Genomic DNA, 16,698 nt, shown 5'->3' on the forward strand with positions numbered 1-16,698 from the left:
GCCAAATACGCAGTAGGCCTAATAATCACGACAGAATGAGATCTAAAGATCGTCTGAATAAGACCCTAAATTTGTCGGAATAAGTCCTAAATTGAACTAAATTAGATCTAAATAGACAAAAAACGCTCAAAACTGGAGGGACAGGGTTTGGGGCGCCTGGGGAAGCATTTTATCATATTAGTATTTACTGGAATATTAATCATATATGCTAAAGTTTAGAGCACTCGTTCGACTTTTGCTTTGCATTAAAACGAATTGCACAACGTTTTGCAATAAGAGTTCCTTCCAGGGTGAAAGGTCAGAACAAGAAGTTTCTGTATCGCAACATATTAATGTAAAATATGGATGATAAAAAAATGCTGGTGACCCACCTGACCAAGTTGTTGGTAACGGTAGTGCAATTAATAGATTTTAATATTGTTACTGAAATAAATGGATTTTAATTTTTTGATTGAGCAAATGTCGTTTAGATCACTTTTGCAATATGTAAGGGACATTACATTAAATTAAAACTTTTTTAGGCTTTTTTTTTACACAAAATGGTGTTTAAAAACCCAATATCCAAGAAAAACAATTTAGCTAGAAAACAGGAATTTAATAGTTACGTGAAATACAGGCCGGCATACAGTTTTAAACAATTGTGTGTATGGAAACACAAGGTTGTACAGCATACTTTAAAACCTATCATTACACATGACCTTTACAATAGCTGTCCAAACTTTAAGAAATATAATTGCAATTTTTTTTTGCAAAATTATTTACACGTCAATGATTTTGGTTGACCTACTTGTCAACCTGACGTAACTTTGTCGATCGGTTTGCAAAGTTGCACGTGACTAATGTTATCGTTTTTGTTACGATTTACTAAGAACGTGAATCATCTTGTTTTGATGCTGCTGTTATTAATGCAGTAATTTGTAAGACAATGTTATGACAAAATTAACGATAAACAGTCGTTTGAATAAAATCCGTAGGAAAACCGACAATATCTTGACAGAAATCGGTTAAACAAAGAACTTCATTGCAAGTTATGGCGCTGTTCTATACAATCCTAACACATTTTCGTTAGATGGTTTATATTGCTAATATTATTTGGGTTGGGGTGCGAGTTAGAGCTTGGATTTAGGTGGGTCAAATGGTATTATTATATTTATTCTCTCACATTTATTTCTTCATTTCATTTTCGACAACTCGTTTCGATACTGGTAAAAAAGTGGTAAGATTCTAAACTAGCATCAAATTATTCAGTAGCAATGTTAAGACATGGTTCATTAATAAATTTGAATTTATAAATGCTATTAACGTCTTTCTGTTTAGTTCACTATAAGATTAAAGACAATTTGGTGAAGACTCAGTGAATACAATCCAGATTGGAAACTTCGGATATTGCCCGGGGGGGAGATGTTTTGCAGCTAAAAATAAAATTTCGACTTGAACTTGCGCGGCTGAAAATAATCCAACAGGCTACCGAACGTTGTAAGTTGCATCATTATAATAAACCTACAGGTTTACAGCGTTCATAGAATACTTGAAGCACTGAGAAATTTTTGGTTGGTGTGCGGGCACAGCTAAATATTTAAAAAGTTTGATAGTGTAGCATTTAATATGCAATATTAATCGATATTGCCTATTTTGGCGTCACTATACACGTGACCGTTGTCCACTGATGCGTGACCAAAACGCCGAACTGTGTGTTTTAAGCGTTTCGCAGAGGATTCTATAATATGATGCATTATATTATATACATCTTATAAACTAGCGTTTAAAAATGTTATGCAACTCCAGTATGCGGCCCGCCAATTTTTTTGTGGTTGTTGTGGCCCTTGTACCATTTTAGTTGTGCAGGCCTGATTTAAGGTGACACATTTTCAATCATACACGAGTGATGAGTGAATGAATGTGACGTCAGTTTAACAGGAGCCATACTGACGTTTCTAGTATGTTAATATACTTCTCGTAAATAGGAAAGTTTGTTAAAGCCCGTATTTACATTTTAGCATTATTACTCATTTTTAGGTAATTTAGTTTCATACAGAAGTTTGCGCGGCTGAAGTTTTGTGCATTTGGTCGAGTCAGCTGAACACATTTTCTATAAAATGCGCGGCTGAAGGTGCTACGGGGAATCCCCGCGCAGGCTAAACTTTCCAACCTGGAATACAATGGGGTCGCCAAACCTTGGCTGTTATTTGATGCTTGTATAGCCTATATGCAGAAACCGTCACGCTTAAAACTATTATAATTTTTTTTCTACATGGCTGACCTTCATTGTTTTACTTTAAAAAAAAATAGTTATGCTTGGGGACTTAAAGTTGCAAAGCTGGCAATTGCGTGAAAGGTTAAACTTCTAATAGAAATTGTATTTAGATTATAATATTGGCAACTTTGGATAATTAATAATAACCATTGTTTATAGTTTTCATGTTTGTTGTGTATCATTAAGGGTACGTACATGCCACAAAAAACATTTTATTTGAAGAAAACTGTTTTTTTTTCACAGTAGATAATAAAAAAATAAAAAAGTTTGCCTCCTTACCTTCTAATCACTAGGAATGTTTAAATAATATAATCTATTTGGGAAAAAGAGGTTTTAAATCTAGAGTGAATCCAGAATACCAAACTTGACTGTTTAATTGCCATGTTTTTTAGGGTAGAAAATAATCATAATTAATCTATAACTTGTTGAAATACCACTATGTATCAGGGATTCTGTTTTTGCAGTATATATAGATATTGAGGAATAACTCTTTTTTGTAGTAAAAAGAACTAAATTTACGTTAATTGTCATTACAAGACAAAATGGATACTGAGCAGAGCTTGGAAAAAGTTGATAAACCTCAAGAAATTCTAGAGGCTACAAGTTCACCTGAAAAGCCAAAGGCTGAAGAAAGGGTGGTAGAACAACCGGGTCAGCAAATGAAGATAGTCATTAATGGGCAATATTACTGTTCTCGAACTGACGGTTCCAAGCACATTGCGGAAGTTATACAGAAAAGAATAAACCCTACACGGGGTGACTGTCATGAGTACTATGTCCACTATCGTGGCTTTAACCGTAGACTGGACGAATGGGTGGATGCAAGTCGAATCGATGTCACCAAGGTTGTTGTTGAGGCCAGCACTGCAATTGTGAAAGCTGGTGACAATGTTGATGTGGACAATCGCATGACAAGAAATCAGAAGCGAAAACATGATGAAATTAACCATGTTCAAAAATCTTTTGCTGAAATGGACCCAGCAACTGCAGCATTAGAAAGGGAGCACGAAGCAATTACAAAAGTGAAATACATTGATCGTATACAACTAGGAAACTATGAAATTGATGCTTGGTACTTTTCGCCTTACCCTGACGAGTATGGGAAACAACCAAAGCTCTATGTTTGTGAATATTGCTTTAAATACATGCGATACGAGACTACCTACAGAAAACACTTGCATACGTGCACATGGCGACAGCCTCCTGGTAATGAAATCTACAGAAAAGGTACAATTTCAGTGTATGAAATTGACGGAAAGGATAAGAAAATTTACTGTCAAAACTTATGCTTACTTGCCAAACTTTTCCTTGATCACAAAACTTTGTATTTTGATGTTGAACCGTTTCTTTTCTATGTTATGACTGAAGTAGACAGAAGTGGTGCTCATGTGGTTGGCTACTTTTCCAAAGAAAAAGAAAGCCCTGATGGAAACAATTTGGCTTGCATTTTGATACTACCGCCATTTCAACGGAAGGGCTATGGAAAGTTTCTAATAGCTTTTAGTTATGAACTCTCTAAGATTGAATGTTTGATCGGATCTCCTGAAAAGCCATTATCTGACTTGGGAAAACTAAGCTACAGAAGTTATTGGACTTGGGTTTTACTTGAAATTTTAAGAGATTTTCGTGGAACCTTATCCATCAAGGATTTGAGTGAAATGACCAGCATCACTCAAGCTGATATCATATCATCTCTTCAATCTTTAAACATGGTAAAATATTGGAAAGGACAGCATGTCATTTGTGTGACACAAAAACACATTGAAGAGCATTTGCGTTCGCAGTTCTTTAAGCGACCAAGGTTACCAGTGGACAATGCCTTTTTGAGATGGCAACCTCCTAAAAAAAAGTTTCATCCAAAAAAGGAGGCGGTAATCCATAAAAAATAACTGTTTCCACTTAATGTAGTTTTTTTTCTAGAAATTGTGACATACACTTTATCGTTGTAGAGTTTTCATGTTATAACCTTTGATTTATATTAAGTCAAAATGTTGTCCTAACCTCCTATTTTATACAGAGGTAATAAAATTAACTGAGCATGACCAATGTAAAAGCTCCTGTTGTGGTTTGTGGTGAGGCTCCAGAAAGTGATGAGGAAGAACAAGACACAGTACAAGCACAAACTACACTTGCAAGTGCTGTGTTGCCACTCCCAACAAGTCCCTCTTCATTACTTCAACAGAAATTAACACAAGCCAACTTAAGATTGGTGAAATCTCGCATTGATGCAGAGACCAGAATATGTCAAGACCTGAGTGATACAATGCATAGGATTGGTCGCAAATTGGATAGCACTCAGAAAGTTGCAGTAAATTCATCCAATAGAATTCGCCTAAATGTAGCGAATCTCCAACATGCGGTTAATGCTATTTCCTCAGCCACCGAATTTTCTAACAACATTATACCAATGCTTAAATAAATGACAAAATTGTTCTTTATATTTTTTATACATGCGTTTAATTCTTGTATTTTAAAAAATGGTCCATGATAAGGTCCAGTAGGATGTAAAATTTAAAGTTTTATTAAAGCAAATCGCCACAAAAACAAAACAATGTGACCACTGTGTTCTTTATAATAATCTGCTCTGTCCAGTAAGATGTAAAATTTCGTTAAAGCAAACTACCACAAAAACAACACAATGTGACAACTGTATAATAATTTGCTCTCTTAACTGACGATTTTGTGTTAAAATAAACCTTTGAAAAATAAGACTTAACTTCATCTTGTTTATTTAAGGTAGCTTTGCACTTGATAAAATCAACCATAAACAGGATGCAAGTTCTTTGCTGTCCAATGGGGGCAAAAAAGTAAAGTACAAAAACACAAGTAAAATAACTTTTGGCGAACAACATTCTGGTCAACCAACACAAACATTTTAAAATTTGCAGAGAGTGTGGGCTTAATAGTTAGTGAGATTTGCGCAAGCGGTCACCATGTACATTAGTACAGTCTATTCATTGCACTTGAAAATATTGTTATAAATCACTTTTAAAATATGTGCTCAGTGACTGTGGCCAACGTTTATAACAAGAGGAAGCAGTGTGCCCAATACGAGGATTGCAACCTCTAACAAGCTAAGGCCACGAGTTCCGTTATTTGAATGAGAAACCTCTGGGAGAACGTGAACAGTTGCTACATAAAGGAATGTACCAGCAGAAAACAACATCGCAATACCCGTTGCATTAACTTCCGTCAGAAACTGTTTGTTATTCTGCCAAAAGAAAACAAATTCAAAAAGGTTATTCTTACGACCTTGTAGGAGAGAATAAACAAGAGGTGGCTTGGTTTAACTAATTTTATGAGGCTATTTTTTAACTAATTTTATATGTTTTTATCATGAAGCCGCTCAAGCAGAAAAGTTGGGTAGTCAGCCCCCTAAAACAATGACACATTGTATAATACGGTATATTTCAGTTGGTGCGAACGATTTGGGCCACTGTTTTTTCATTAATTTCGAGAGAAATAGTGAGCCATCCCATTAAGCATTATTATTTTTAAAGATTAGTTATACATTTGACTTTAATTAATTTATCGGTCATCAGGAGACATCCTGCATTACGGATAACGAATAAGTTTAAATTTACATATAATTTGTTCGGTCGGTCTCCTGTCTTTCGCTAAAGTATTTGCAGTTCGCCAACTGCTTTAAGCCCCAGGCTTTCTAAGTTTCTAGGTGCTATCAGTGTATAAAAGTTAGTTACCATTGCGGTGGTTATCAGCGATAAGAAAGATCTAAGTTTGCAAACTTTATGAATATTTGGTGGATTTTAAATTCGATAAGTTCCTTAATATTTAGCGAACCGTCAAAATTTTGAACTAAGCCAAAAGAAATGTTTAAATATTTAACAGCCTCCAAAAATATATTTAGCGAACTATAAATAATTGGCGAATGCTAAGTTTTTTAGTGCAGTATTAAACTTTTGATATAAACTTCCGGCGAACTGATTGTAGGCCAGCGCTCTTACGCGACACAAAACTTTTTTGTAGTAAAGACAGTGATTCATGAAAAATTTTCGACTATAAACACAACTCACGCAAGGTACATATTTATTTTAGGACTACTATTGGACATTCCCTAAAATGCGACGCATTTTTTTCACACATCAAAGAAAAGTGATAAATATCGTAAATGTCTTTTAATCCGCGTATAAAATCATCATAACAGTGGGTTTCATATACCTCGTTTTTAGGACATAACAGTTAAAGTTTACTTAGCATAGTCTATTCTTCTTTGTAGAATTAAGGAATTGGATAACAAAAATTCTAAACAGCTTCGACCAAGGTTTCTCCCCTTGGGGGTCATGGAGTAGGCCTTGAGGGGCACAAAATTATATTATTGTAATATTCACCAGTTAAAACACAAATTTGAGGATTTTATTATTATGACTTCGGTGACTTCCTTTTGTGACGTTTTATGACATAGTTTTCTGAGACATAAACACTGAACAAGGGACACAAATCATTTAGTCTACAGGAGGGAGGGTCACAAGCCATGAAAGCTTAAAAACCACTAAAACAGACCATGGTGTAAAACAATTCGTTTTTATGTAGCCTTCACATTACATTTGGTGTGTTGAGCAAAGTTATGTGATTAAAAAGAAACGGGTGAGGTTATTTTGTTATATATTTTTCGAAATAAGTAATGTATGGCTGTTTGTGTTAACATTAAAATAGCAAGAAATGTCATTTTCGGTCTCTTGCTGGTTGTCCACCCTTGAAATAGGCCAATACTAAAAGCAGCCCGATGGAAGCAATGTTCACTAAAAAAATTCTTGATTAGAAGCTTTTTAGGCAGTAATAACTAACCTGGTTTAGGCCAACGAAGGTAACAATTGCAAGAACTGGAGCAGCTAGAGAAAAGATCAACAAATGCTTTTTAACCCTTCTTAATTCCAATCCCTCGTGAACCAAAAATGACACCAGACCAAATGCAGCTGGCGCCTAAATAAAATCAACTTTGTTTTTTCCAGTAACTTTAAGCAAGAATGTTTTAAAATCAAGTGAAGTTTTAAATATCAAAAGTTTAGGTAAACCCCCTTAATGGTTCAAATCGGTTTTGTTTTAATGAATAACAGTCTTTATGATATAACTTTAAACGTTCCTATTAAAAAGCCAAACTTTTTATTATTTGCTAGAAAGCTATTCTGTGAATTACAAGTCTTTGACTAACTGTCAGAATCCCGAATCACGTGCATCAAACGGAATATACAGATTTTACCGGAAGATTTGCCATTATTTAGGGGGGCTGACCCTGCTCGGAGCACCCTAAGCACCCCAAACCCGACGTCCATGCTAATTGCATTATGGTTTCTCTCAACACAAATCCTAATTGTCATCTTATTTAATACAAAAATACCTTGTGTAACATGATGGCTAGAAAAACAATGATTTGCAGGTCGCTTCTGCCCATGCTTGCCGCGGCTCCCAAAGCAATACCGTCCGCCGAGGCATGTACAACCAGGCCTATTGTAGCAGTGTGGCATTTCTGCTTGGCATCTGAAGGCTGTGATCTTGAGGTGCCGATTTTACTTTGATTCAAATCATCTAAGAAATGAAAGGCAATTAGCCTGACAGACAACTGGTGGTAGATATTACCAGTGTTGCGAACAAGTCGTTTTGAAATGAATGAATAACTTACAAACAAATTAATATACAAAACAGCAAGTCAAGTCTTTTATTGTGAGCAAATTGTTTTACAGGCCGAAGTTGAGGCCAAAAAAAACAAAAATTATATTTACTTTCAAAGAGTGGAATATTTAATATAATGATTTTGATTGTCAGAAGTATGTAAAAATACCCATAGTTTGTAAAATAAATATATTAGATTATATTCTAAGACAGGGTGGTCCACGGTTGACTGCATCGCGAGCCACAATATTTCTCGCCTATTCTTTGCGGGCCACATAAAGTAGGCTACATGCGTACCAGGAGCCGACCAACGTTTTTCGTTTGGTTGAGGCCGGAAGTGTTTAAAGATACGTCACAAAGTAGCATCGAAAAACAGATACGCTCCAGAAACTTGCTTCTGTCGTCGAACTTGTGCGCAAATAAAATCGAATGTTACGAGACGGGAAAAAATGGTGTGCGCGAAGCGCGAATTATTTGCGTATTTGACAAAAATTTTAATTAGAAGACTACATTTTATAAGGTTAGCGTAAGAGAGATGTTGCACACTACACAATCGCTAAATTACAAAGACGTTATCATTTTGCACAAAAAGGTTTAATTAACCAGATCAATTTGGCTGAAATTGCATCTTGGAAAGGGTCACGGCGGCGTTTAGCCTAAAGTCACGGTGAAAACTGTAAAACAATACTCTCTAGCAGCGCGATATATTTTATCGTACATTTGCTTTAAAACGTAAATCTAACTTATTCGCAAAAAATTTTGCTTTAAAACGTAAATCTAACTTGTTCGCAAAACAGCGATTATAGAAAGAAAGTTCCATATAGGACGCACTTCTCTCAAACCGGTCTAACGCATCCCCAAAATTAGGTGTTTTTGCCACCCCCTGGATCCGAATTCGGTGAGGGAGAGGAAACTGGTTTATTCAATGGTATAAACGGAAAAATGTGATCATAACCAAACAATTGCAGTATGCTTACTGTTCGTTGGATACTTAGATTTATTTGAATAAACCCTCAAAGGTATGCATTGCAATAAATCAATAGTGCTTTGCGGGCCACAAAAAATGATGTCGCGGGCCACATCTGGCCCGCGGGCCTGGGTTTGGACCACCCTGTTTTAAGAGATCAGTGAAAAAATGTAAGAAAACCTTTCCATCATCCAAAACACCTTAAAAAGCACTGGCTGCACATATTTTTCTTTGATGTGCTGTGTTATAAGTTACAACTAAGTACAACTTTATTACACAAAAGACCCATGCCAAATATTAATGGAAAGCAAACAAGAAACACTTTGTTTTTAATCTTAACCAGTGGGGCTTGTTAATTAAATTAATATTTAAAGGAAATCTTCAATATTAGTTTAAGATAATATTAAACAAAACAATGAAAAAAGCTATAAAAATTCCCTGAAACTAACCCAGGCGAATGTCAGATGAATGGGAGTGTGAATGTCCACCAATTTGATCAACAAGGAGCATAAAAACAAATCCAAGCAGTAGAGAGATACCCACAGCTTGATGAAGACTCTTAACATGGTGGTGATGCTCCTCACTCACTTCTGAAATAAGAAACATGTTAACCTGTTTTTCAAATCACTTTACCTTGAATTAATTATGAATGCCATAAAGTGTAAATTTAACCATATTTTTAGAAAAACACTTCCCAACTGGCCAAAGTGGGTGCCATAAATTTCCATTTTTTCTGCTAAACTTTTCAGTAATTATAGACATCATTATTTGTACTAAAATAATAATTGTTCATTTTCTATTAGTTACTTTTACTGAATCAATGTACATGAAAACCTGATAAATAGAATATTTTCAAACACATTATGTTTTATAAGAAGGAAACCTTCAAATTCATTCAGGACTCTTTGTGGTCCTTTTAAGTCATCTGGGTCGACAGCAGCATCTTTACTTTCAACCTTTTCCAAAGCTGCAATAATAAACAGTCATTGAGTTGTTTATACAGGGTATACATAATGGCATATCTATGATGAAATTATCATTGAGTAGTCATTTGTTTATGCAACTTGGAAGAGTAAACAATCTTAAACAAGTTGGGACTTAGCATAAAGGCATTGTTGTTTTTGAAGGACAGAGGATAAATGAATGTTAGTTACTGGTACAAGAATGCATATTATATCTATGAAGATGACTATGGGGTACAGCACATCCTCACAGTTAGTTAAAAAATACTTTAGTTTACCTCATAAATATATTTTATTTCATAAGTAAACCTCGATCGGCTACAAATTAGCATATCAAATGCAACACACAATATAACTTTAAACTGATTTGACACACTTGTTTGCATAGTTACAACTGTCCCAACCTGGTGCATGTGCATGGGGTTGACTGTACATTGCATCCACACCTTCAGGAATGATTACAGCAAGAGCAGTTCCTACCAACAATCCAGCCCCAAATATGGTAAAAAGCTGAATCTTTCTCTACAAAATATCGTTAGGTATTGATTTATAGAAATTATACTACAAATAAATTATATATCACTAACAACATATGTAACTTTTATAAATATTTAAACATATTAACTTAAATTATTATGTGTATACCTTTATTATTAGGGCGATTATTTTTTGACCTAAAAATATATTTTTTTGACAGAATTTGGACCTATTGGAAATACATTGATTTAAACAACATACACTTACAGTATTGTTGTTTGAAGTACTGCATTAGTGTCTTGACTTTGTCAACCACATGGACGATTCATGTGCAGTTTTATTCAATTCTGACTTAAAATAATTTTGAAAAATTTTTAAAGTCAAATAATAATCGCCCTAATTATTATACATAAACAAGACATTCCACAAAAATATTGTTTTTTTGTTATTAAAGAAAACATATTGTGATAAGAGAATTTCAAGTCTAATAATATATTTCAAAACATTGAAAAGCTAATTTACCTGTGACATTGTAAAAGCAAGTGGAATCCATCCAGCCACTCCACAACCAACGAACATTGCAAGCGATAAAAGACAAATAGTCAAGAATTCCGCCATTGTTTCTTTTGACTTGGATTTAAAGAAACAAAGATTGTTACAGAAAACTAAAAAAAACACATCTAAGCAATGGTAAAATAAAAAGAATTGTTAGGGGCAGACTTTAAGAAAGTGTTCAAAACATTAACTAATAATATCAATTATATAAAGCAAAAACAATTATACTTTATTTGTACTAAAGGTTCAAAAAAACAAACAAGACAGAAAGGAATTTGGGGTGCAATTTGTTAATCAGGTGCTCAGTCACAGAATGGACTTGGAAATTACTATATTTAGTCTTATTGTGGCTAGTCTGCATTTCGTGGGACTATTTGCCGAGATCTTGGGTTTGCAGCACCAAATTTCCAGGTGTGTTATCAGAGTTTTATGCACACCAGATTTGTTTTATGCTTACATGACATAAAAAAGTGTGCAATTTAATAAATTGGTTGTGCATACAAATTTATTTTAAACATCTTGGATGCCATGTCTACCTACCACAGAATGCAGAAAGCATTGTAAAAAGTAAGGCAAATGGGCTTGCGACTCTTACAACAAATCAAATTACCCCCTAAAAATTGAATATTCACTTCCATTTTCCCCTGAGTTAAACAGGTGGGATGTCAAGATATGCCTTACCTTCCAGACTAGTCTGCAATTAGCCAGAACCCTAACCCCAAATTGTGTGGTCTTTCAGAAAATAATATGACTGCAGAAAGAAACATAGAGATGCTATCCTACTCCACTCTGAATTTCATGGCACTTTTTACCTGTACCCTTGGGTGTGCATCACTGAATAACAGGGTCTGCAACCAAGGTTTTCATACCGAAGGTCCAAATCCTAATTCAAATTCAGGTTGGAAAGTTTGGCCTGTTGTTGCACAATCAGCCATGGCCCTAATGGAAATCCCCATAAAATTCTTTCAGCCAAGCAAAAAACTTCAGTTGCGGTTCCGGGTCAGTTTTTGGTTGATACAGCTTTAGACTGCAGGCCTAAAAACTCCGATCTGACCATAACACAATCTATTTCCAAAATTTAGCAGTGCAATTCACAAACTACATTTCTGATACCACTTGTGTGTGATAGTACAGGTTAGCCGGGGACACACATTAAGTAAATACTTTTTTAGGACGTCACAGCGTCAGTGGCGTAGCCAGCCGAAATTTTTTTCGGGGGGCAAAAAGTTTGTTGTTCAGCTTTTGCTATTGTATGAACTGCCATATCAAACACAAATAAATTTGCTAGCAAACCAGAGTGTTAAGGCAACACTTAAAAACCATTCAAGAGCAAAAACAAAACGACTAAAAAGTAGTAAAACTACATTAATAAGTTTAGCAAACGTAATAACTACATCGTTTGTGACGTAACAGTACATGACAATTGAAAGTGTGGCTTGACTGTGATCGACTTGTGTGGTACTGCTCATAAATGCTACAAAACAAATTAGTAAGAGTACAATATTTACAAATTTTTGGGGGGTGGCATGGCCCCTGTGAACCCCTGGCTACGCCTATGGTCACAGTCGATGTAATTTACAATAAAAGTTTAACAATTAAATATCAACGATCTGAGTTTGTTCTAAATTTGGGCACTGGTCTAGAATCCCACCACAGCGCCTATAAATTCGCATTGCCGAAGAAAATAGACCAGTGCTTTTCCTGCTTTCAAAACCAAGGTGAAAAGTGGTCGAATAACGAATACAGTAGCTACCGTGTGTATTCCCAGCATACCAACTACGGTACTCGCTACCAAAGTCTACATATATTTTGGGACGTACGTGTTGCTTGGTTTCGTCATTGAAGCGCGACCAAAGTACGTCAGATATCCAAGAGAACTAGACTGTCGACATACATGTTTAAAAAAAGTGATATATTTTTGTTGTGATTATTTGGAATAGCACACATATAGCTTGTAGATTCAGTTAAACACTGGCTTTCATTATTACACTCAATTTGCTAAACACTATAACAATAGGGCTACCATATTTTCAGCACGCAAAAAGATGACATTTTTTGCCGGCAAGTAAAAGAGGTGCAATCGTTAGATTTATAGCTATAATGGTGCTTCAATGAGCAAAAACTGTCTGAAAGTAGTAAAAGTACATTAATGTATAGTAAATATTATATTAACTACATCGTTTGTGACGTAACAATGTATGACAATAGAAGGTGTGGCATACCTGTTATCAAATCTTGTGGTACTGCTCATAAATGCTACAAAACAAATTATTAAGAGTAAAATATTTATAAATTTGTTTGGGGGGGCATGGCCCCTCACGTGACAACACACAATACAACGGCAATATTGCAAAAACATTATAGATTCGCGCAAAAAAGTACGAGTCCCCCTGTTTCTAACCTGTTACCTGTTATCATATTTAAAATTGGATAAAAAATAGTTGGAAAAAGGGTTAACTTTTATGGTTTATCTATAAGATAGCAAAACTGTAATTAAATAGGGCCGTTATACCTTCGATAATATGTGTATTACTAATGAACAGAGAACGTCCAATGGCACTTAAAGATACTTAAAAAAAAAAAGTCAACAAAAGTAAAAAATTCGCGAGGAGCGCGAAAATTTTTTGCTGTTGCAATGTTAAAGTGGACAAAAACAGAGTTTGTAGAGCTGTAGCAGTGGTGCCCAACCCAAACAAAACCATTGAAATCACTGCAAAAAAATTAAATATTGAAGTAGAGCTCGCGCCCCCCTAAGAATTGCTTGGCGCGCCCTCCGACCGGTTAAGAACCGCTGCTTTAGATGAGATGAGGCTTCATTTTCACCTCTAATAACCTGCTTATGCTTCGTGGTTTTCAGATGGTCATTGAAGCTAACGATACCTTTGTTTGCCACAGAAATAAACGTGCCATGTACACAAGTAATGCATTCAGCTTCGAAATTAATATACGTCCTTTTCTAAAAGAAGGATACTTTTGTCGTAGCCCATCAGTAAACAGAGTTTTTTCATTATAATTTATAGCTTATTTTGTTTTATGGTTGTCTAAATTTAAAGATAACAAAGAAAAATGAAAGCATCTGTTGACATATGCTATAGAATAGAGTTATAGACCAGCGTTTCTTAAAGTGGTGAATGGTTCACCCCAGGGTGAATAAAATGTTTGCCGGGGTGAACCAACCAAAAGGGGTGAATAAGGGTAAACGAAAGTTCAGGAGCATCCTATAGTTATAGTAAACAACTTTCTGAAGTAAATCGACTACTCAACTGTTGTTTTTTGGTGTTTGTTTGCTTACTGTAATAGAGTTAAGTGGTTTGCACTGAGTGTATAACTCTTTTAGGAGGATTTGTCCCCTTTCTTAAGAACACTGAATGGTCCCCCGAGGACGCTCAAAAATGCCCGAATGTCCTCTTTTTTCGCATTTCGAGTTAGTTGCTTATACTTTTATTAAGACTTTTAAACAAGACGTTTGTATTTACTTCCAAAAAATACTTAAGCCATGAAAGATGCTAAATTTCTTGTTTAAAAAGGGTTTCTAAGGGGGCTCCAAGCAATTTGTAGGGGTGAGGCGAGCTCTAAGTTAATATTTAAATTTTTGCTATGATTCTAATGGTATCGTTTTCGTTTCGGTTGTACACCACTCCTACAGCGCTGTACAAACTCTGTTTTTGCCAACTTTAACATTAAAACTGCCCAAAAAAATTTGCGAATCTTCTGTTATCTAATTTTGTTTACTTTGTTCAGTACAGTGCCATTGCATGTTTTTATATCATCGAAGGTATAACGGCCCTATTTAATTATAATTTTTCTAACTTATAGATAAACGATAAATGTCATCATCCACCGTTTGAACTATTTTTTATCCGTATTTTATATAATTGGATAACAGGCTAGCAACAGGGGGACGAAATGTTTTGCCAAAAGCCTCCTGATTTTACAGTTTACCGCCAATTTAACCAATTAAATCCAATTTTTTTCGCGCTTCGCGCGACCGACCACAAACTTTGCTATTTTCAAGTTGTCTCAGTGATATTGAATTAAAAATTCAGAATTGCTTTTCTTAGGGGTGCAAGTCATAGGAAAATTACAAAGGCTGCCGCTGCTGAAAAAAGTTGTGGATATGACACGTAGTTCTCAAACGTAACAATTCTATTTTCGTTTTACATGAAGGCAAAAAATTGTCCTCTTTTTGGGTGCTAAAAATACGGTAGCCCTAGTATAAGTACAACAATTTGGTGACTTTGTTTTGTGCTTTTATTGCTTCATATTTCTGCACGCGAGAAATTGTTGATTTTCAATGGTAAAACTAAGCTTGAGCTGATCTTAACAAAAATCGAAACAATCTAAGTCATTTTGTGCTGTTATATATAGGCGAGATAGTTTTATCATATCATGAGACAAGGGTAAATAAAATCTGGACATAGATGCTAGGGGTGAACGAAACTAAAAAAGTTTAAGAAGCACTGAGTTAGACAATAGACTAACTATACAAGCTTCTGTAAGAAATAAGAACATCGCCTACCATACAGTAACACTTATGATAGGCTAGGGCTAGGCCTACAAAACTCAAACCTTTGCTTTATTAATGGATCTTTTTACATGTGAGGTTCGGTTGCAATTTTTCTGTCGCACTGTTTGCAATAACAATCAAGAAGATGGGACTGGCGGGCAATTTGTTGGAAAACCTTTAAACCAGCAATTCAGCATATTTAATGGCTACAGCAATTTTTCGGAAATAAGTACAACGTCTCGCCGAAAAGTCTTGTTGAAAGTAGAAGCAACTAACTCGAAATGCGAAAAATGAGGACATTTGAGCATTTTTGAGCGTCCTCGGAGGGCCATTAACTTTTCTTGAAAAAAGGGGATAGATCCTCGTAAAAGAGGACAATGGTAGGCCTAGGCCTATATAACAATTAAGGTTCTGCTAAAATTCTTGAAGTTTCCGCAAGTGGGCAGCTTTAAGTCGACAGTGTTTTAAAACAGCTTCAACTCCACGACAACACAACATTCAGAAAACAGATATGGCTATGTTCAACATGGTGTATTGCAAACAAACTCCCGACAACAAGTTCAAATCGCTTTTGTAGACGGACAAATATTACTTTGCCATGTAATTTAAGTTTACGTTTGTGAGGTCTGTACCACAACTAGGCATACCCATTCAGCCGGTTCGCACCGGTTCTATAGAACCGTCTCGCGGAATTTTATGAAATCAGCGAACCGGTTAGCATTACGGGTTACTGTCAATGAATTTTTGCATCTTATCTGATACACCGATTTTTAAGCTTCAAGTAGTTCACGTGTTTTTATCAAAATGTGCAAAGGTCAAGTTCGCACGTGACATAGTGTTTATTTTTTATAATTGTAGTAATTTTTCTTTGTGATAGTTTGTCTGAAAATTGAATTGTTGCGTCATAAGTACAAGTCATGAGACGACTGCTGCTTTTTTGGCTGTTAGCAGATAGCAGTGATGGGATTCAATCGGTTCTATTTTTTCGCTGGAACCTGGGGTTTCATCCTGTTATTGCAACTACTTCAATTATTTGCCGAAAAATATGACTTTTTATAACAGAACCGACTAAAAATAATGACTTTCGTGATAGAACCGGCTGACAAAAAATTTGAATCCCACCACTGGGCAAACCACATTTAAATATTCAAATCTGGACACTTCCAAATAACAAAACGGTTTTGGAATTTTTAGATGGGTGTTTATACTTGACGTGAAAATATCCGTCGTATCCGTCGTGATGGCAGCAAACATGTTACAGGTGTTTACTTTAAACTATAGGAAGTTTAGCTTTTTGTACAAAGTTAATGGAAAAAGTTCCTATTTATGAGCTATGACACTTTGTTAT

The 16,698-nt window shown here is 35.4% G+C and overlaps 3 protein-coding genes across 6 annotated transcripts; 2 read left to right on the forward strand and 1 right to left on the reverse strand.

Moving 5' to 3' along the window:
* The first annotated feature begins 2,371 nt into the window (after positions 1–2,371).
* On the forward strand, positions 2,372–4,272 carry LOC146167585 (histone acetyltransferase KAT8-like). The gene has a single exon (XM_083396309.1). The coding sequence runs from the start codon at positions 2,797–2,799 to the stop codon at positions 4,141–4,143; it is 1,347 nt and encodes a 448-aa protein (XP_083252435.1). The 5' UTR covers positions 2,372–2,796; the 3' UTR covers positions 4,144–4,272.
* On the forward strand, positions 4,266–4,986 carry LOC146167586 (uncharacterized). The gene has a single exon (XM_083396397.1). It carries the CDS (start codon positions 4,293–4,295, stop codon positions 4,671–4,673), a length of 381 nt encoding a protein of 126 aa, XP_083252523.1. The 5' UTR covers positions 4,266–4,292; the 3' UTR covers positions 4,674–4,986.
* Positions 4,700–11,419, reverse strand: LOC146167587 (zinc transporter ZIP9-like). 4 transcript variants are annotated; one of them, XM_083396393.1, is made up of 7 exons: positions 10,811–11,409; positions 10,216–10,333; positions 9,733–9,816; positions 9,299–9,439; positions 7,611–7,798; positions 7,061–7,195; positions 4,700–5,465 (listed from the first exon to the last, which is right to left on the reverse strand). In XM_083396393.1, exons 1-7 carry the CDS (start codon positions 10,904–10,906, stop codon positions 5,256–5,258), a joined length of 972 nt encoding a protein of 323 aa, XP_083252519.1. In that variant the 5' UTR covers positions 10,907–11,409; the 3' UTR covers positions 4,700–5,255. The 4 variants fall into 4 exon arrangements, with proteins under 4 accessions (XP_083252519.1, XP_083252520.1, XP_083252522.1 ...); XM_083396394.1 differs by lacking the exon at positions 10,811–11,409 and adding an exon at positions 10,556–10,671; XM_083396396.1 differs by lacking the exons at positions 9,299–9,439; positions 9,733–9,816 and having other exon boundaries at positions 10,240–10,333; positions 10,811–11,419.
* Positions 11,420–16,698: the final 5,279 nt, after the last annotated feature.

This window comes from Ascidiella aspersa, chromosome 1 (genome assembly GCF_963924565.1).
Source record: "Ascidiella aspersa chromosome 1, kaAscAspe10.2, whole genome shotgun sequence".
NCBI classification, from domain to species: Eukaryota; Metazoa; Chordata; class Ascidiacea; order Phlebobranchia; family Ascidiidae; genus Ascidiella; species Ascidiella aspersa.

What these genes read in the sequence shown, in the direction of transcription:
- LOC146167585 (XM_083396309.1), top strand. Translation starts at nt 2,797, where the DNA reads ATGGATACTGAGCAGAGCTTGGAAAAAGTTGATAAACCTCAAGAAATT.
- LOC146167586 (XM_083396397.1), top strand. Translation starts at nt 4,293, where the DNA reads ATGACCAATGTAAAAGCTCCTGTTGTGGTTTGTGGTGAGGCTCCAGAA.
- LOC146167587 (XM_083396393.1), bottom strand. Translation starts at nt 10,906, where the DNA reads ATGGCGGAATTCTTGACTATTTGTCTTTTATCGCTTGCAATGTTCGTT. An exon ending in AGTCCTGAATGAATTTGAAG is followed by an intron (nt 9,440 to 9,732) that starts GTTTCCTTCTTA and finishes TTCTTATTTCAG; the next exon opens with AAGTGAGTGAGGAGCATCAC. An exon ending in TTCATCTGACATTCGCCTGG is followed by an intron (nt 7,799 to 9,298) that starts GTTAGTTTCAGG and finishes TTCATTTCTTAG; the next exon opens with ATGATTTGAATCAAAGTAAA.